We start from the raw sequence: 21,860 nt of genomic DNA, 5'->3' as shown, positions 1-21,860 counted from the left end.
AATAGAAGGCACAGGGGGGCTCTGAATTAAAAGCATGCTGGTAATTTTAGAGGAATAATAAGGCCAACATGTTTGTTATATAGTGGACAAGGGATAGAGTGGCAAGAGAGCATGGTCAAAGAAGTGGCAGGGATCAACCCTATGAGATCTTTGGGTTTAGTGGTATGTTCAAAGGGAGTTATTGGAAGGTTGAAGTAGAGGAATAGAATGGTCTGACTTTATTTTTGCTGGCTTCTGTGCTAGTGGCAAGGGTAGAAGCAAGGAGAGCTGTAGGCGGACTCTGTGGTAGCCCAAACAAGAGATGTTGATGACCTAGACCAGGATAGGATGTACTGTGGAGAACTGAGGATGCAAATGGAGTTAAAATTGCTCATCAGTTGACCTTATCAGGTTATGTTTTTTGTACTGTCATGTTATCAGATTATGTTTTTGTATTGTCATGGGCAATTCATCTTTGAACACCCAGCTTGCCCTCCTCCTAAGTGATGTGTTTAGCAATACAAAAACATTACATCCAGTAAGATGCCTTAGATGACATTGATAACATCTGTTATCACTAATGTTTGCTCTTTGTGATATTATTCCCCAATTGATTTATAGTATGTGTCCAAGTAAAGTCTGACATAATGTAGTATTTTCTCACCTAGTATATGTCAGTAATAAGAATTTTTTAACTGTTAATTGAATAATTTTATTTGAACCAAAGAATCAACTAATTCGTGTCATGCCTATTCAAGTATAGTTTGGCCAGGTGCTTAATATATGCATTGAAATTTTCACTGCTATTTTAAATGCATTGGTTTAGAGTTAACTGTCATTTAGGAACAGGAATCAAGAGCACAAATATTAAATAACCCATCTTATTCTTAATAGAGTTAGAATACATCCAGAGAAGTCACACATTATACTACCAAGAATTCTATTGCTCACAGAAAACTTTTTTATAATGTATACATCATATATACCTTTTAATGTATATGGCCTGTTAGTGCAGCAATTATTTGAATAAACTTGATAATCACCTGATTAGGAACTTGAAATGATTAGAAAAGAAAACTAGACCTCAGACCATTTAAAACTTGTGTTGAATATTTCACTAAATAATACAAACCTGAATCATCTAGCACATGCAGTAGCACAGGCCTGTAATCCCAGAGATATGGGGGCCAAGGCGGGTGGATCACAAGTTCAAGTCAGCCTCACTAATTTAGCAAAACCCTGCCTTAAAAAATAACAGGACTGAGAATGTAGCTCAGAAGCTGGGTTCAATTTCCAGTACCAAATGATTAAATTAAATTAAAAACCTGAATTATCTGCTCAGGAAAAATAATGCAGTTAAGATCTTTCTAGATTGAAGAATTTTCACTTTATCTTGCCAAATGAAATACCATAAAGACTTGGTGAGTAACAGCAAATAAGTGTTCTATCAAATTAATTAATATTACATGGTTCAATTTTTTAAATTCTTTATCTCCAATTAATAGTCTGTAGTCCAAAGAGATGGTTTTTCTTTGTAGTAAATTAAACTTATATGTAGTAAGCCAGGGATTTGTTGGCTTTTTAAAAATTCTGATGTATCAACATGACAAATATTTTCAAAACTAGCAACTCAACATCATATTATACACTGAGTATATTTTACTTGGTTAACTTGACAGATTTCTTTAATAAGTACTGCGAAAGCATTCTAATACACTGCTAGGTTTCTCCCTCGGTTACTTTGTGTTGAATTCATTTAATGATAATCTTTGTAACCTTAGGTTTGACTATCATAGGGTTGAAAAACAAAAGAAAAAATAAGATGAGAATATATGCCATTCATAACCTTTAGAAGACTCATAAATAACAATTTTTTAAATTAATGAGTGAGATTGTCACCAGTACTGTTGACTTGAAGGGTAGCTATTGGGTTTGAATTTCTATGAGTTTTGTGGAGCTGAAATATATTTGATACAAATGAAAAGAAATTAATTTCCAAACAGGGTCCCAGTAGAGTAGGATTTGCCCACAAAAGAAGCTGAATTTAATGAAAGTTGCTCAAGATTAAGGTTGAAAAGGAAATCTGGAGTCAAGTTACTTCCTCTCAGTATTCTCATTGTGACACTTTACTGACTCATTATTCACTTTGAGTAAGTCACTAGACTTTTTGTGACTTAGATTCCTACATTATGATGTGGGGTTGATTCAGCGCTCCTATCTAATGATCTTAATAGAACTTCAAAGAAAAAAAATTTTATTATTACAAATAAGTAGATAGTTATCTTCAAACTATCTCTAAAGAGATCAATTTTTTCTGCATACAAATAGAAGATTTTTATAATGGGTTTCATACATGAAGCATTTTGGTCACTGTGCTATGGAAAAATGGTTTTCTGTGTGTAGGAATGCAGTTGTCTACAAAATAATAATGGAAGCAGGGCTCCTTTTGTGGTGTTTCCCTTCTCCTGAGACCTCACCTTCTTACACCTCCCCCTCCTGTGAGTAGAGGCCAGGGAGTTGGCACTTGACAGCTCAGAGGTTGCCCATTCTTGTGCTGGAGTAGTGAGAAATTCAGTCTGAAGAAATGAAACATCATTTATTCATATGGGAAATAACTGTTCTTTGGAAATGTTCAGGACTCAGTAATTAACAGGGCTTGTATGACTTTGTATGCGAGCCAGTGAGCTAGCAATGCAGCAACAAACGGAGGTGTGAGAATTTCTCTTATATCCAAAGTAGTTAAAATGAGGCAGTAACAGAAGCAAGGCTTTTCTCTCCCCCCCCCACCCCCAAAAAAAGGAAAGCAGTAGAACCAAGAGCCTTCTTATGTTTTTAAGATATAGTCGCATGTTTCATGTGTAAGAATGAATGCTCATGTTAAATGAGTTTGTCCCTCATATACCTTCTGCTTCAGGCATGGGCCAGATGGATACGTCCCATTTTTACAATGACTGATGGAGAATTACTACACTCTTTTATTGCTAAAAATGTCTCAGTGTCTCAGCACTTTAGGGCTTATGCATAGATAATGTGATAATACAAAGGCACATGGTAGATGAAAGGGTTTGACTTGTCTTTGAGGTCTGATTTTCAGATTTTCCAGTCAGTAACTTTCTCATTATCACAAATCCTGAAAATCCTGGACCTAATCCACATTTTTAAAATACCTGTTTGTATAGTTTAAAGGCAAAAAACAAAAAGTGATTTGGAACCTTCTTTTCCATTTAATCGATTAAATATTAATTTTTCACCTTCTATTTGCAAGGCAATCTTGTGGTAATAGAAAAGAATATGCAGTTTATGCCTATTTCTAAGAGTTAATAATCGACTGAGGAGGAAAAGTATTAATAGGATATTAATAAATACCAAATAAATTATACAGGAAGGACTCTTCTAGCCATGATGCTCAGAGGAAACTTTAGAGAAGAAAATGGTACTCATATGAACCTTGCAGAATGGAAAAACTTAAGTAGCAGTGGAGAAAGGGGCATTTCATTGACTGGGGGATCATAGAGGCAGGGTCTGGTATGGCATACTCAAGGGACAGTAGTAAAATATAGCATAGTGTTTAAGAATACAGACTAGGAAGCCAGATTACCCAGTAACAAGATTGCCTTTTCTTGCTATATGACTTTGGGCAGGTTTCTTAACCTCTCTTTACTCAGATTCCTCATAAGCTAAAAAAGTGGTACTAATCATACTGAAATTACAGGACTTTTGGGAAAAAACATGAGAATAGTACCTTTAAATAGTATTTGCACAAGTTTATCATTAAACAAATGTAATTTAGTATGATGGTGATGGAAATGATATCTAGAGAAGAATAAAAAACAGTTATTAGGAAGATTGGAGTAGGCTCAGTGAGTGATGGGCTGCATACAGTTTGCAGGGAGGAGTCACAGTTTTATGAGCAAGACAATATGATCAGAGTAGTGTTTTTGAAAAAAAAATGTAGCATAACAGGTTGAAGAAGAGACTGGCAGCAGATATAATGATTAGAAGACCTGTAATAATCCTGACTTAAGGAATTGAAGACCAGAACTCAAATGATAGAACATGGGTTTGAATTAGAAATGAGGGACCAGCTTGAGAACATGTTCTTTGAAACAGTTGCTAGGGCCTAGGGATGAAGCATCTGGGAAATTGGAAGCAGAGTCCTGTGCCTGCTTATGTGGTAGTATATGCAGGAATAGGAAAGTCCATTTACTGTCTTAAATTTAAAGACAATAACTGGGTTTGGCATTGGAAATATAAGCCTGGATTAGAAACTAAAGAGCCAGAGATGGGAGTTGCATTGTGAGAGTAAATGAGAAGGAGGAAGCTGTACTAAGTGAATATTGCAGTAATTCTCTTTTCCAGTTCTGTGAGAGAAAGTGAGAGCCTAAGATAATGGAAACATGTTCCTGGTCTAGCAGACTTCACTATAATTTATTTGGTATTTATTAATATCCTATTAATACTTTTCCTTTCTCAGTCGAGATCCTTGTCCTATAAAGTGCCATTTTACAGATGGAGTCTCAGGCCTAGCACCAAAGATGTGCTAAGTGTTCACAAATGCTGGGCTTCTGCATCTGTAATTGCACATCATAGCGAAACAGGCTTTATTCTTGTGAGAGAGGGGTGTCCATACAATTATTTTAATTAATCTTACCCCATTCCAACCACACTTTAATATAGATACTGTCAACTTGTGTTGGTATATATGTAAATATGTCCATCTATAAACACACATTCTGTTGTTCATTTGAAATGATTTTCATGTATTTTGTTGTTTATTTAAAACGATTTAGAATGTATGTTTTCGTTTCCATCATATTTTAGTGGCCTGTGGGTAAGAGGAAGGCCTTCTGCCGGTTTCACTCACTTCCAGTTTTCACATTTGTTCACTTATGTGTCAATCCCAGTTCATTCATTCATTTATTCATTTCAAACACTCTTGCAACTGCAAGAGTGATAAATAAGACAGTATTGGGAGCAAATTATCTAATTGGAGAAAAAGAGACACACACATGTGCAGTAGAAGCAATAATAAAGACATTCACAGAAAATTATGGGAACATCAGAGAGAAACATTGGATCTAGAATGTGTAGAAAGGGCCATGTGCAGAGGTGGTTCAGGGAGGGTTTCTCAGAAGCTGACTTCTGGACTCAATCTTAAATAATAGGCAGTGGTTACTTTGCAAATAGGAAGGAGGGTAGAAAAATGACATTACTAAGAGCAAACCTAGCCTGTGTGTAGATAGCCCCATTCACAAGAAAGTCAGGCAGTTTAGTGTTGAAGCATTAAGTGAGAGGCAGCATAGGGGAATGATGAGGTTGTAGAGTAGGAGGGATTTGCATAGGGTGCTTAGAGGCCTGAACTCACTGGCCATGAACAGGAGGTCTTGAAAGGCTCTGCACAGAGTTGTGGTTGATTAAGATTTCAGTCTTAAGTGGCAGTTAGAAGGGTGAATTTTGGCAGATAATACAGAAGATGCTGAGAACCTGAACCAGGACACTGTTGCAGAAATGGAGAAGAGGGAGCAAAATCAAGAATTGTGTGTGGTATACAATCAATCAGCAGGACCTGTTCTCACCAAACATGAGGAGGGGAAGGAACAAAGATGATTCTAGGTAGCCACCTTATATGCTTGGGTAACTGGTTGCATAATCTACTTGGCACAGATTGCAAGAGGGAATATAGTCTGTTTTTATCTTCAATACATTGAGGTTTTTAATGTGCCAATGATACATTTGGAATGAAGTCTAGTTAGTGGTTAGTAGAAATTTCTAGATAACTAGAAATATATTACCTTTGTTATTGACCTAGCTATAGCTCCTCTTGGAAGCAGAGCAAGCATCCAATGCATACATTTGTCATAACTCTTCTACTGTGTTGTAATTATTTTCTTCTTTTATACTTGTCTGTATAACCAAAGCCCAGTATTTGGGTCATAACTTTACCACAAATATAAGACTGAGTAAAAGATAATTTTAAAGATTATTTGCTTCTTAGGAGAAGTTTTTATTTGACTAATTCTCATTCTGATTTATCTGTGTTTTAACTCCCAGCACCTTCCATTGGAAGAATCTCAAACAGTGGGACTCCCTCAGGAGCAGGAGCACCAGCCAACTCCACTGTGGGGCAGCCCCAGCCAAGTGACCAGGATACTTTAGTGCAGAGAGCTGAGCACATTCCTGCTGGGAAAAGAACTCCAATGTGTGCCCACTGTAATCAGGTCATCAGGTTGGTTATTTATTTTTGAAATTTTCTCCAAAGTCCTTGATGACAATGTTGTTGTTGTTTTAAAATATTCTATAATATTTGCAATTTTATTAGTAAAAATATTCTTGCCATAATTCTATATAATAGTGTTGAAATAAATAAATGTAAATATATATTTTAATTAAACCTATTTTAATGAGAAGTAATTCTGGGCCTGGTAAAAATAAAACTAAAAATACCAATTGTTTCAGTTATTAATTCCTATCAGAACTAAGGAAAGATAGTGATTAATTTGGCCCTTCAGAGAATAATAAAATTTTAAGACTTAAAGGTACCCTGAAATCATTTATCTTAACTTTGTATTTTACAGATTATAAAAGTGAGAACTTTCATTTAGATGAAAAATAAGTAGCAGTATAAAGAACTTTAAGCCCTAGAGAAAAGATTGGATTTTCAAATACCTAAGCATTGAAAGATAGATTTGTTCATAAATGCCCTAAATGTTAGGTTAGGTCATAATCTGCTTCTTTAAGATATTTTTTGCTCAAACCTATTTTACTGTTTCTTAAACTGCCAAGAAGGGAAAAATGTACAGATATCTTAAGTGAGTGTACTATTCTGGAACTTTTAAAATCTCTTAGCATTTTTAATAGGTGGCTTTTAAAATTTTATGAGGTGTAGGTCTAAGGGCCAATTTGCAAATATCTCATCTAAAGGAACTTGTTTCCTCTTTGTGAGTTGACTTGTTGACAATAACAAATAATTGTTTGAAATTATTGCTCATTCTCTGTTCTTTTCTAAATCATCCTGTTTTGAAACTGTTGAAACAACCGCTTTCCTGAATGAAGTTAAGACTTTCTTAAAACATAATCCCCTCCTCTAGTACAAAAAAATTACTTGGCATAATATTAAAATGGAACCCAAGCCTCAGTACTTGAATAATTCTTTTCCTTAACCAACTATTAATTAAACAATGTTACAAGAATATAACACACTACAAAATTAAAAATAAAATAGCATTTTTTAAGTAGTCAGTGTTGGTAGTGATGTTTTAAAAATACAGAAAAGCAGACACCAAAAATCAAATTCACATATAATCCTGTCTCCCAAGATAACCATTATCAATATTTTAGTACAGACTTTTAAAACATAGTCAGATATCACTTTACAGAAATAGGATCATAATATGGTATTTTGTAAATTGTTACTTTTCACTTAAGTCGTATTATTCAGAGTTAATTCTGCTTCATAAGAATTAACCAGTTAGTAGTAATAGTAGTGATAGTGGTTATGAGGAGAAGGGACAAATCAGTACAAGTTTCCAAAGTCTAGCACAGTGTCCACATACAGAAAACACTCAGTGGCTTAACTGCACAGACTAGATAGGACTCTAGGCCAATTCCTACTTCAGTGAATTTGGTTAGAGTGTCAATTTGGTTACTCATTTTCTTAAAAAGTCTTCAACAGAGTTCTTGTCTTACAGGAAAAAAATAATATAAAATCTAATATGGTGCTGTTCTATCCCAATAAAAGAAACAATGTAATGTTTTTAAGTATTACCATTTGTTATATATTTGGTTTAATATTAACAAAATATAAAGGTAAATGCTGACTTATTACATAGTTACAAGTTTTTTAGTACTTTGGCTACCTGGACTGGTGTTTAGAGATACTACATTTTTTTTTTAAATTAGTTGCTCAAGACAGTTCAATGATTTTGACAGATCATATATTTGATTCAAATGGGGTATGAATTCTTTTTTTTTTTTTTTTAAAAAGCCTCTATGGAAACAGAAATCAGTGCTGTTATTTATGTGCTATTGTAAACAAGTACTAGATGAGATAACAAAATGTTAAACGATATCAGTTGCTGATTCATGTTGTCTGATTATTAAATTCTGTAACATTCTACAATCCCTGCTACTAGTACTTTTGAAAACTTACTTAATAAGGAGAAAGTGTGAAGATAAAAGTAGAAATTGCATTCGTCACCCCTACCTGCCTTTTTTTCAAATGGAGTGCCAGGCCAGGTTGCAGTTTTAATGCAGACATTCTATCATATGAACTAAATATATGGCCATCGCTTATTGCTCCTTCATCTACTAAATTTTATATTCTGTATTGTCCAGCACTTGTTATCACTTAAGCATTAAAGCTTCATTTACTGAGGAAGTTAATAGGATTGGGGATTAGTTCATGTCAAGATCATGTAACAATAATTAACATAACACATTTGCCTGGTGCTCAAGTGCTAAAGCAGCTTGAATAGACTGTGGTCAGTTCAGAGACCTGGTCAAACCATAATTCTGGTTCCCAGCTTCAGTGTCAATATTACTTACCAAAGCAAAGAGGCATTAGATCAAGTGACATTCTCTTGGACACCTGTTTTTAAAATGAGCTGCAGTTGCAAGTTTAATATTTCAACACAGAATATTATACCCTAGCAAAATCACTGAGAAGCAAACGGTTTTAGAATTTGTATTGTTAGTTTTCCACCATATAATTTATATTTGTTTATAATCCATATTGTTTTGTTTTATATTTACTTTTTTAATATTTCTAATTTTCAAAAACATTTTTTATGTAAGGCAAACTAAGAAAAATTTTGTGTTTCATTACATTTGTTTTTTTGTTGTTGTTGTTTGTTTTGTTTTGTTTTTTAAGATAGTTGATAGTTCTGGGGAGATGCTTAAAACCAGAATGTTAATACTGAACTAGTTATCTTTGTAGAACATATTCAGTTTAAGATTCCTTAGATAATCTTATTTGGATCTAATGTTTAAATGTTTTTGACTTAATTGAATTTTGAAAAGTTTATGGATGTTTTACTTAAGCTATATTATGGAGACATTATCTTGACTAGTTGCAAATGGATAGGGAGTTTTATTTTAGAAACTTTTACTGAAGCTTTAAGTTTGCTGTGGAATATTTCCAATCCAATTACGATAGAAGTCCCATTTCTTCAATTCTTATGCTTGTGAATAGATTGACTGTTAGAGGGCTGGTGTAATTGGGAGCAAAGGAAATCAGACTAATATATACAAAACCAGGTTTTAGTTTTCCCCGGGGAATGGGCTTATGAACATTCTAGCTTATTTCTTGAGTGTTACTTCTAGTGGCATTAAATCTGTTGGCCATTTGTATTACATTGAGTTAACTGAACCATTTATGTTTAGCTTCTTAACATCTTTGTGAAAGAAGTGAAGAATTTATAGTGCTTGAATTTGTTCCTTGATATGGAATGCTTTAAGAAACAGCCATATTGCTATGGCTCTTGTCTTTGTCTGCAGTGCAGCCCCGAAACAATCAAATTCAGGCAACCTGTTCTTTATCCCAGGGAGAGAAAGAATTTTAACATTGATGGATTTTTTTGGGGGGCGGGGGGGGCTCAGTGATGTTCAAACTTTTCTCATAGGAGAGCCATCTCAGGTTACCCTAAAGAGAAGCAAGCAGAGCCCTTTGCCCATTTCATCATCCCTTTAAACCTCTAAGCACACCCTTATTTATGGCTCTTAATTATTGTCCCTTCTGGTTAAGGTTTTATTTAAAAATGTTTCCTGGCTTAACATGTTAGCCCCTGAATTTAAAGAAATAACTGAAGACACCAAGATTTCTGAGCAAGACATATACCAAGACTTTAGTATTTACTATAATGAAACATTGGAAGGAACATAAATATTTTACATCTCTGATAAAATATTGTGCTATCAATAAGATCACTGTATTCTTAGAATATTCCAAATGTTGTGTTAAGAATTTTATTAGATTTTCATATCAATATAGTGAAACAGTTGCTATTTTTATCCCATTTCACAGATGAAAAATTTAAGGCGTGGAGAAGTTACATGTTTGCCCAAAGTTGGACAGAGAGTAACTGGTAGTACTTGAATTTAAGTGTTGATCTCACTTTCGTTTTTCTTCATGTTTTAAACTACCACAACATAAAAAAAATTATAATATTAAGATGGTAAAATATAAGAATTTTTTTAATTTTTAAGATTTTTTAAATAATATAAGAATTTTTTAAAAAATCTTTTTTAGTTGTCAGTGGACCTTTATAAAAATATATTTATATGTGGGGCTGGGATTGTGGCTCAACGGTAGAGCGCTCGCCTAGCACAGGCGGGACCCAGGTTCAATCCTCAGCACCACATAAAAAAATAAATGCATTGTGTTGTGTCCATCTACACCTAAAAAATAAATAAATAAATAAATAAAATATTTATATGTGGTACTGAGAATTGAACCCAGTGCCTCACATAAAAGCGCTTTACCACTGAGCCATAATCCAAGCCCACGATGCTAAAATATAGACTTTTAAAGTGTGATTCCAACCTTGTATAAAGAAAATACATACCAAGGTACATATTTAAGCATGATAATAAAAACAGCTACTCTTCATTGAATATGATTGGTGTCATGACAAGAATTTTTTTTTTCTTTTTTTGGTACTGGGGATTGAACTCAGGGACTCTTGACCACTGAACCCCAACTTCAGCCCTATTTTATATTTTATTTAGAGACAGGGTCTCAGTGAGTTGCTTACTGCTTTGCTTTTGCTGAGGCTGGCTTTGAACTCATGATCCTTCTGCCTCAGTCTCCTGAGCCACTGGGATTACAGGCCTGTGCCACTAGGCTCAGCTCATGACAAGAATTTGATCACTGTTACCTACTGGATCTTCAAATAATTCTATGAGGTTTATATTATTCTCATAAGTACTTTGTAGATGGGAAAACTGAGGTTTAGATTGATTTGGTCATAGTCACAAAGTTGATTAGTGATGCAGCCAGGACTAACACCAGTCTCTTTAATCATATAATACATTAATTAATTCATTCAACATTTAGTGTCCTACTAGTTGTAGGCATTGTTTTATCCCTTTATAATATAATATAAACAACACACACAGTCCTACTGCTTTAGAAAAAAACAAAAGGAATTATGCCTAAAAGTTATCCCTGTTTGACTTGATGTGATTTGTTTCCTTCTACATGGCATTTTGAACTTTCTAAGTTATTGCACAAGTGTATGTATGTGTTTGTGCTATGAATATGAATATATATGTGTGTGTGTGTATATATATATATACACACACACACACACACACACACATACAGATACAATCATATATATATTACTGTATTAAATCAGGAAAAATAGCATAATCTGGCCTGCCATTTCATAGGAGTATGGCAGGGTGCTTTATTCATAATGTTGAAATGTACAAATAAGAAAAAAATACATAGTGAATAGGTTGAACTGTTAAATAGTGTTACCTCCCCTTTAAAATGACTTTATGTCACCTATACACATTCTTAAACTCATAGTAGTGACCCAAGGCTACTCTTCAGTTTCTCAGTAATCCAGGATTGTGGTCATTCTACAAGTAGCGCTCACCTTAGATACCACTGAAAGATAAGTGGAAGATTCAGAGGACATTTAGTCTTTGGAGAGACAAAATTAGACTAGTGTGGGCCTTCATCCAGTATGACTGGTGTCATTATAAACAGATGAAGACACTGAAACACTGAGGGAAGATCATGTGAAAACAGAGAAGACAGCCACTTACCTGTACAGTCAAGGAGAGAAGTCTTAGAAGGAACTAACCCTGCCAACCTCTGATTTTGGATTTCTAGCCTACATTGCCATAAGAAAATAAACTCTTGTTGTTTAAGCCACCTGGTCTGTTAAGGCAGCCCTAGCAAATTAATAGTTACACTCTAGTAAACAAAAAAACAAATAAACAACTAAATTAACATGGAAGTCTCATGGAGCTACGTCTAAGATTGTACTGGTACAAAGCAAAGCAAGGATCATCTAACTTCAACAAATCAGTTAATTTGAAAGGAACAGCAAGTAATAAGATTCAGTAGACTACTTATTAATACTTTTAAACAAAAAATGTCCATTGTAAACTTTTGTTCAAATTGCCATATTAGTACCACCGTATATACAGATTAAAAGGTATTCTCTGTCCTCATATATTTTATCATCTGAGAGAGTAGCTAAGACCCTGGCCCAAATGACCATAATGTAAACTTAATACTCTTATTAGAGTAACATAAGTTATATACACAGATATCCATTTACCCTTATATCTATAATAAGGAGTTCTGTATCATGATATGTAGGGATAGTCATGAGATAGCTATGAGATTTTTAACTGTCACAGTTGTAAAGTTGAAAAATTAATCTTAATTCAAGAAGAACATTTATGGGAAACCACGTTGGTGATTTCTGTATGTGCCTATATGATTCCTTAATTTCATGGTCTCTCAATCCCTGATGTCCTCTACTCTAGTGATCTCTTTAGGCAATGTCAGCCACCAGTCTTATCCTAGATTTTATCTTTACCAGTAATTATAGTTCCTCCCTAATGTCATTTCCACGCATCCTACTGCTTATAAATGTTTCCACCCCAACTCCAAAGGTCCTTTGAGCCACTGCTTATAAATGTTTCTTCCCCAATTCCAGAGATTCTCTGACATTCGTTTTCCCCTTCCCACCTAGAAACACTAATCTATAGCTCCTAATTTCATACTTCCCTTTTTACCAAGTCAATTCCATAGTCAATTCTAATCCCTCCTTGCCATAAATTCTCAGTTCCTTTGTCCACTTTTACTTTGTCATTCACTTAACTGAACTACTAGCCTGAATAAAATCAGCTCTTGATCCACAGTGCCTACAGCTGAACTGGTATGTCTGGAAGGAAACCCATAACCACACAAACCAGTCTCACTTTAAATTCTTGACTAATAATCTCAGGTGTACTATTAATAGTAACAAAAGTCTACTGTATTTCTCTAGTATGTTTACTTCCTCCTCTCCCCCAAAGCCATTTTATATTTTCTACTTTTTCTTTTAAAACCTTTACTGCCTCCTTTCCCATTCTATCAGCTAATAGCCTTGATTCTTCTTTCATTGTACTCTTTCATGTAGAAAAGGAAACAGAAAAAAGACAGATTAGAGAAAACAAATAACAAAATTACACTCATAAATCCTTCCTTATCAGTAATCACATTAACTGTAAATAGATTAAACACTAATTAAAATACAGAGTATGCCAGTGTAGATAAAGTTGAATAAGTATATGCTGTCTGCAAGAGATGTAGTTTGAACTAAAATGATACAAATAGGATATAAATAAAAGAATAGAAAAAGATCTATCATTGCATCAGTAAATAAAAAAGAGAGATAATAACTATACCAATATCAGATAAAACAGGCATTAAAACAGGAAGTGTTCTTAGAGACAAGAATATTTTATAATTATAAAAAGTTTAATCCATCAAAATTTATAATGATTATAAATATATCCTAACAATAGAGCCCCAAAATAAGTGAAGCCAAAATTAGCAGACTAGAAGCCAGGCATGGTGATACATGCTTTTTAAAAAAAAAAAACATATTTTAGTTGTAGATGGACACAATACCTTTATTTTATTTATTTATTTTTGTGTGGTGCTGAGGATGGAACCCAGTGACTCAAACATACAAGACAAGCACTCCACCATTGAGCTACAATCCTGGCCCCTGGTGCATGCTTCTAATCCCAACTTCGTAGGAGACTGAGGCAGGAGGATCACAAGTTCAAGGTTGTCCTAGGTAACTTAGTGATACTCTATCTCAAAATAAAAAAATAAAATGTGCCGGGGTGTAGCTCAGTGGAAAAGTGCCCCCTGGGTTCAATCCCAGTGCCACCAAAAAAAAAAAAAAAAAGAACTACTATATTTAGGGATTTACATCTGTATAATCCTTTTTCTCATATAAAGTAATCTAATGTTATGAGGTACCTCCACACAAGGGGAGGAATTTTTTCTGGCCATATATACCAGTAGATGGATATCTTGGAGGTTGTACTAGAATTCTGCCTGTCACACCTTGTGTCTGTCTTCCTTTTCTTAGTAGGTGGCATCTCTCTTCTCTTAATTACTCAAACTTTATGTGATCCATATCAGCAAATCCATTTGGCTCTAACTTCTAAATACATCCAGAATCTGAACTCTTGTCATTGTTTCTACCCACTACCCTGATCTAAGATACTGTCATCTCTTACCTGAGGTAATAGTTATTTTCTGACTCATTTACCCTGCCCCACACCTATTACCAGCACAGCTGCTTGAGAAATCCTGATAAACATAAATCAGATCATACACTCTTTGGCTCAAAACCCAAATGCCTCCACTTGTAATGGAAGAATCCTGACAATGACCTAAAAGGCTCTACACAAGTAGCCCTGCCCACCCCCACCTCATTATCTCTCCGACATTATTTGCCAGTTCCCCTCTTGTTTCCAGTACTCCACATACATAGCCCTTCCTGCTGAATCTCAAACACCTCAGGGACCTAGATGTAGCTTCATGGCACAACCTTGCCTGGCATGTGCCAAGCTGCCCTGGGTACCCCAGTACCTCAAAAAAATAAATAAATAAAAAATAAAACACCTCAGACCCTTTATACTCGCTCTTTCCTTGGCCTGGATTCTCTTTCCTAGGCATTTCAGTGGTTCACTTTCTCCTCCTTTAGGTATTTACTCAAAAATCAGTGAGTGAGTCCCTGACCACCTTTTAAATTCTCCCACTTGAGGGGCTGGGGTTGTGGCTCAGAGGTAGAGTGCTCTGACCTAGCATGGGTAAGGCACTGGGTTCAATCCTTGGCACCACGTAAAAATAAAGATATTGTGTTCACCCACAACTGAAAAATAAATGTTTTTTTAAAAATTCTCCCACTTCACCCCTATCCCCACATACATAGTCTCCCTCTCTTCTTCTCTGCTGTATTTTTCTCCTCAGCCCTCAATATCTAACATGCCATATATTTTATTTTTTGTCTTTCTTCCCCACATTAGGATGGACCTAAGTTTCATGCAAGCAGGGCTTTTCCCAGCTTTGTTTTCTGCCGTGTTCCTTGTTCTTGGAAAAAAGCATTGCACATACTGCATTTAGTAAATTTTTGTTCAGTTGACGAATGAGCTTTTTTAGTAGGTTGTCTGTTAATATTGCTAAATTGAAACTATATCCCATTTGTCAAATCATAGTTCCCTTACTTTTCTAATTTTATAATAATCTCAACATAAATAATTGACTCTAGGGCCCGGGGTTGAGGCTCAGTGGTAGAGCATTTGCCTAGCATGTATGAGGCACTGGGTTCTATCCCTGGTACCACATAAAAATAAGCAAATAATGGGGCTGGGGTTGTGGCTCAGAGGAAGAGCACTTGCCTAGCATGCATGAGGCACTAGGTTCGATCCTCAGCACCACATAAAAATAAAATAAAGGTATTGTGTTCACCTACAACTAAAAAATAAATGTTTAAAAAAATAAGCAAATAAAATAAAGTTTAAAAAATAGACTTAAAAAAAAGCATTGACTCTAATTGTCTCCAGTATACTTTTGTAAAATTAGCAATTAAAATTATCTTCTTTAGAACTAGTTCTCTTTATTTACTATTATGTTTAAACTCATTATAACTTTGAGTTTATTCTTGAGGGAGCAAGTTATTTATGCCTTTAAAATATAAAACTATAGTTGGCCTCACAACTCTCTTAAAATGCAGTATTTTAAAGAGCTATAAATAAAAGATAATATTCAACAAAGGTGGAACTATATGTGTGTGTATGTGTGTGTGTGTGTGTGTGTATGTATATATTTTTTTAATGTTCTAAATTGGAAACTCAGGGCATAATCCACTGAAACTGAAGAATTAAAGAGTGACAAATATGGTGTTTCCCGTCTTTAGGAAAGTTGATTATTCTTTCTAATTTAGTATTCTCTGGTTTGATTCTCTTTTACTCTTTTGCTAGGTGTGTCTTTGCATGTGTTATGAGTCTGTGTATGTGCAGTTTCTCCCAATTATCTTTTTTGTTTTCATTCTGTTTCTCTGCTTGTATTGTTCTTGGTCTCTTCACTCATGCTAGGTAGGCCCTTCCTAAAAGTTGGTCAGTTTACAGAAGATTAATATCTAGAATATATAAAGAATTCAAAAAAACTTAACACCAAAAAAAAAAAACCACCAAATAACCCAGTTAATAAATGGGCAAATGACTTAAGCAAACACTTATCAAAAGAAGAAAAACAAATGGCTAGCAAATTCATGAGAAAATGTTCAACATTATTAGCAATTAGGGAAATGCAAATCAAAACTACACATGAGATTTCATTTCATGCAAGTCAGAATGGCAGTCATCAAGAACACAAACAATAATAAACAATGGAGAGGGTGTTGATAAGAAGTAACACTTTTACACTGTTGGTGGGATTGTAAATTAGTGCAGCCACTAGAAATCAGTATGGAGATTCCTCAAAAGACTAGGTGTGGAACACCACATGACCCAGCTATACCACTCCTTGATATTTATCCTAAAGAATTAAAAAGTCATCACGCTAGAGTAATACATGAATACACATGTTTATGGTAGCACAATTCACAATAGCCAAACTATGGAATCAGCCTACATGTCCCTCAACACATGAATGGGTAAAGAAAATGTGGGGTATGTGTGTATATGTGTGTGCGTGTGTGTATTTGCAATGGAGTTTTACTCAGCCATTAAAAGAAAATGAAATTATGTCATTTCCAAGAAAATGGATGACTTGAAATATGTTAAGTGAAATAAGCCAAACTCAGAAGGTCAAGAGTCGAATGCTTCTCATATGTGGAAACTAGAGAGGAAAAAGGAAAAAAAAAGGTGGGGGGCAAGGATATCGTGAAAATCCAAGAAATATCAGTAGAGGAAAGGCACCCTGGGGGTGGGAAGAGCAAAGGGAGAGGGAAAGTGCTGGGGAGTGATATTGGCCAAACTATATTGTTATATTATGTGCATATATGAATATGTAACAACAATCCTATCGTATTTACAACTAAAAAAAATATGGAAAGAAAAAAGTTTTAATCACCTCCCAAAAAAGTTGGTCAAAATAAAAATGACATATATTTATATTCTTTTTATATCTAGTTAAGTGGAATTTGAGATTCTATTTTTGTTTTTGAGCACAAGTTTTTTAAATTTACTTTTTTTTTCTTTTTAGTTACACATGACAGTAGAATGTATGTTGACATATTATACGTACATGGAGAACATCTTCCCATTCTTCTGGTGGTACATGATGTGGGATTACATTGGTCATGTATTCATATATGACCACAGGAAAGCTATGTCTGATTCATTCTACTGTCCTTCCCATTCCCATTCTCTCTCCCTTTCCCCCACCTCCTCCTGTCTAATCTGGTGAACTTCAACTCCCCAACCCATTGTGAATCAGCATCCATATATCAGAGAGGATATTTGGCCTTTGGTTTGTGGGGATTGGCTTATTTTACTTAACATGATGTTCTCTAGCTCCATCCATTTATCAGCAAATGCCATGATTTCATTTCTCTTTATGGCTGAGTAATATTCCATTGTGTATATATATTGTATTTTCTGTATCCATTCATGTGTTGAAAGGCACCTAGGTTGGTGGCATAGTTTAGCTATTGTGAATTGAGCTGCTATAAACATTGATGTGGGGTAGCATCACTGTAGTATGCTAATTTTGAGTCCTTTGGGTATATATCCAGGAGTGGGATAACTGGGTCAAATGGTGGTTTCATTCCAAGTTTTCTGAGAACTCTCCATACTGCTTTCCAGAGTGGTTGCACCAGTTTGCAGTCCCACCAGCAATGTATAATTGTACCTTTTCCTCCACATCCAAGCCAACATTTATTGTTGCTTGTATTCTTGATTATTGCCATTCTGACTAGAGTGAGATGAAATTTCGGTGTAATTTTAACTTGCATTGCTCTAACTACTAGAGTTGTTGAACATTTTCTCATATATTTGTTGACTGATCATATTTCTTCTTCTGTGAAGTTTCAGTTCAGTTCCTCTGCACATATGTTGATTGGATTATTTAAGTGGTTTTTTTTTTGTTTGTTTTTTGTTTTGTTTTTTTTGTGTGTGTGTGTGTAAGTTTTTTTGAGTTCTTTGTGTATCCTGGAGATTAATGCTGTAACTGAGGTGCAGGTGGTAAAGATTTACACCCATTCTGTAGGTTCTCTTTTCATGATCTTGATTGTTTCCTTTGCTGTGAAGAAGCTTTTTAGTTTGATACCATCCCATTTGTTGATTCTTGATTTTACTTCTTGCATTTTAGGAGTCTTGTTAAGGAAGTAGGTTCCTAAGCCGACAAGATGGAGATTTGGGCCTACTTTTTCTTCTATTAGGCACAGGGTCTCTGTCTAATGCCTAGGTCCTGATGCACTTTGAGTTCAGTTTTGGAGCACAAGTTTTATCGTTGTTTTGTTTTTTTTTTTTTTAAGTGGCTTTGGTAGACTTTTGTTTTTAATTTCTTTTGATGCAGTAACATTAGTTGTTAATCTGTATGGCTAGACTTTGGAAGATTCGAGCTGTGTAATTCATCATTCACATGGTCTTAAGGAAAGTTGACTCACTTTTCTGATATTTTTCTTCATCTATATCATAGAATTAATTTCTGTCACTAAGGCTATTGTGATAATTAAATAGCAAAGGGAAGCAAGAAGTATTTGTTTTTGAAGCTATATCCCTTTTACCTTGTGCCTGTTGAAATTTGCAGTTCCTTTCACCTTTCTGTTTGTAAGCTTTTCTTTTTCTCTCAGTTCTTCCTTGGCATTCTTCCCTACCTTCCCTCCCTTCCCTCCCCACTCTTTTTGGCATAAGTCACAGAAGATAAATAGGGTAAAGTTTCATACCATGCCTAGCTCCTCTCTTAACCAATCAATGCCTTAACACTCTCTCCTCCTTTTCATTGTCAGTCAACATGTATTTAGTAAGTGCTGAGGGTGTGGAGTATTATAAGAGGTAGTTGAAGGTTTAATTCCAATTTGCAGTATCCGAGCCTGTCCTTCCGGTTCACAAATGGAAACCCAATCCTACCTGGAACAAGAAGAACTTTAGTGTTAATCCTGTGTTAATGAATTTGTTAAATTAGTCTTTGCTGACACAGATAAGAAGACACTTTCTTATATATAAGAGATTTTATTGTCTAATCTATATATCACTCTTGTCAAGGGCATACCTGAGAAAGATGCTCTTTGAGTACAGCCAGGGGTATCAGGTTAGGCTGGTGTTGTCCTGAGTGTGTTTAATTAAGGAAGGACATGTGGCAAGAACAAGGGTCATTTTTTAACTCATGTTTTAAAGGTACAGAGAAAATTTCTTTACTTTCTAGAATTCCTTTCACTATTCATATTTGGAAAGTACTAATAAAATAGTTTATAGTTCTTCTTTTACTAGACTATAATTTTAAATATTTATTAATAGAACGACATGTCAAAATTTTTAAAAGACTTTTTAGGAATACATGAAAATAAGATGACCTTTGAATTACCTAAGGAGGCAAAAGAATGAGAATCATGGATTGGACCATTAAAAATGAAGCTAGTGTTGAGACTGGGCATTATATACAATAATAACCTACAGATTTGCCTGTGACTTGGCTTTAAGCCTTCTAATGGTCTATCAAAAAAGAAAATTCATTTTGCAACCTATTTCATAATAAAATAAAAGAAAACTTTTGCTAAGAAGCAAAAACTGTTTCTTATTGCAAAAATCTGATAGGAATTTTTTAAAGCAGTCCACATGAGAAGGACCCTGTGTGATCTAAGATCACTCTCAACCACAGCTTACAGGAAAAGCAAAGGTGACTTCCTTAGAGCTATTTCCTCTAATACCTGTCAGTATAAGCTTATGTATCTCACCAGGCACTGTTTATAAGAGGAATAATTCTGTGGAGCAGGTAAGGCCCAAATGCTTTGATTCAGATAACCCAGTTCTCTCCTGATTTGACGTGGTCCCAACACATATTTTATTTAGAAAATCTGGAAAATGGATTGTATGTCCTTCAGAAAGTTTGTTGTTTTGTTTTGAGATACTGGTGATTGAACTCAGGGTCTCATGCATGCATGATTTATCTTTGAAAGTAAACTACTTGCCAAATATATACTAAGAAAACCAAAGAAGGAACTTGTTGAATAGGACTCTTTTATAAACCAGTTAAAAATGAATGGGCAGGGGCTGGGGCTGTGCCTAAGTGGTAGAGTGCTTGCCTAGCATACATGAGGAGCTGGGTTTGTTCCGATCCTCAGCACCACATGAAAAAATAAACAAATAAAATAAAGGTATTGTGTTCATTTACAAAGAATTGACCAATTGCATATTGTTATTGAATAGCAAGCCTTACGTCATTGTCAAAAATTTTAAAATGCTTCAGCTTTGTGATACTCATGGCTGTGACTCTTCCTATTATTAATCTGCCTAGAAGTCTGGTATCGGATGCTTACCGACAATTACCTTGTGCTCACTCAATGATGGTGTTGGATGGTAGTGAGATTGAAGGCAGACTGTCAGTTGACTGAGTAATAACTAGAAATTAGGAAGTTCAGCTTCTGGCCTTGACTCAGTTAGTGATTTTGATATTTGTCATATCTTTTGAACATTCTGTATCTCAGCCACTCCATCTGTTAAACTGAGTTTGTAATAACTGCCCTGGTCTGTCTCACAGGAATGTTGCATGGACAAATTAGATAAGTGTAAAAGTGCCTTGGAGGTAAAGCCACTCTATGAATAAAGATTAGTATGATGTATCTACTGAAAAGTGTGTTGCAGAGGCTAGAATGGTTCATTTCTGCAGGCTTCGTGACCAGATAAGGCTTCATAATGGATTCCTGTCAAACCAAGCTCATCTTATCAGTTCATGACTGTATAGTAGTATTTAATGGAAAAAAAAAATCTCTTTGCAACATGTTACCGTGATACAAATGTGCATTAAAAATTTGTCATGTTTAGGGAGATGGGGAGGGGAGAGTTGCTAAATAATGGGTGTAAAATTTCAGCTATATAAGATGAATAAGATCTACACAGCTACTGTACAACAATATGCCCATGGTTAGCAATATTGTGTTGCGTACTTAAGAATCTGTTGAGAGTAGTTCTTACGCTAAATGTTCTTAAGAATCACAATAAAATAAAAATATTTTAAAATCAGTCTTATTTTAATTAGATAAAATCTTTCTACCAGTATGGTGGCACACACCTGTAACCCCAACTACTCAAGAGGCTGAGGAAGGAATATCACAAGTTCCAGGCCAACTTGGACAACTTAGTGAGACCCTGTCTCAAAATAAAAAATAAAAAGGGCTAAGGATGTAGCTAATTGATAAAGCCCCCCTGGATTCCACCAAAATAAAACAAAAACAAAAACTTTCCAAGTGGCTTCAAACAATCCATAATATACAGTTCACATTTCTGTAGTAATTTTTTTTGGGGGGGGTATTTTAATTTGTAATAATTTTGGGGAGGTTATTAATTTGTAGAATATATTGGGGCCCAAAAACATAATTTTGATATGTTTAATAATGTTTATATATGTATATGATACAGTGTGTAAGCAAGAGAAATTCCCTAGAGTATTTTCTTTTCTCGGGGAATAAATACTACTGTTTTTAAGACTCTGACATTACCAAATTGGATTTTTTTCTTTTATTTTCTAGAAATGGCAAATTCTCATCTCTGCATAATGTAGATGAATAAGATCTACATTATGTTGTTTTTCTAGTTGCTTCATAGTCTGTCCCAGTTAGCATTCTCATTCTCAATCCTAATTGTGATGTAGACAAATTGATTCACTGCAGCTTATTAAAACATCCCTTGGAACC

The 21,860-nt window shown here is 34.8% G+C and overlaps 1 protein-coding gene across 8 annotated transcripts in view; it reads left to right on the top strand.

Moving 5' to 3' along the window:
- Pdlim5 (PDZ and LIM domain 5) overlaps positions 1 to 21,860 on the top strand; it is a 223,942-nt gene that overhangs the window by 190,975 nt on the left and 11,107 nt on the right. For all 8 annotated transcript variants that reach the window (XM_058583847.1, XM_046458913.2, XM_046458911.2 and 5 more), the window contains one exon: positions 6,031 to 6,205. In XM_058583847.1, coding sequence (XP_058439830.1) covers positions 6,031 to 6,205 — 175 coding nt within the window. The remainder of the gene's footprint in view (positions 1 to 6,030; positions 6,206 to 21,860) is intronic.

This window comes from Marmota monax, unplaced genomic scaffold, assembly GCF_021218885.2.
Source record: "Marmota monax isolate L192 unplaced genomic scaffold, Marmota_monax_Labrador192_F-V1.1 WCK01_AAM20220418_F8-fsc00002, whole genome shotgun sequence".
In the NCBI taxonomy this organism is placed as follows: domain Eukaryota; kingdom Metazoa; phylum Chordata; class Mammalia; order Rodentia; family Sciuridae; genus Marmota; species Marmota monax.
This window is presented reverse-complemented; position numbering and strand designations above follow the sequence as displayed.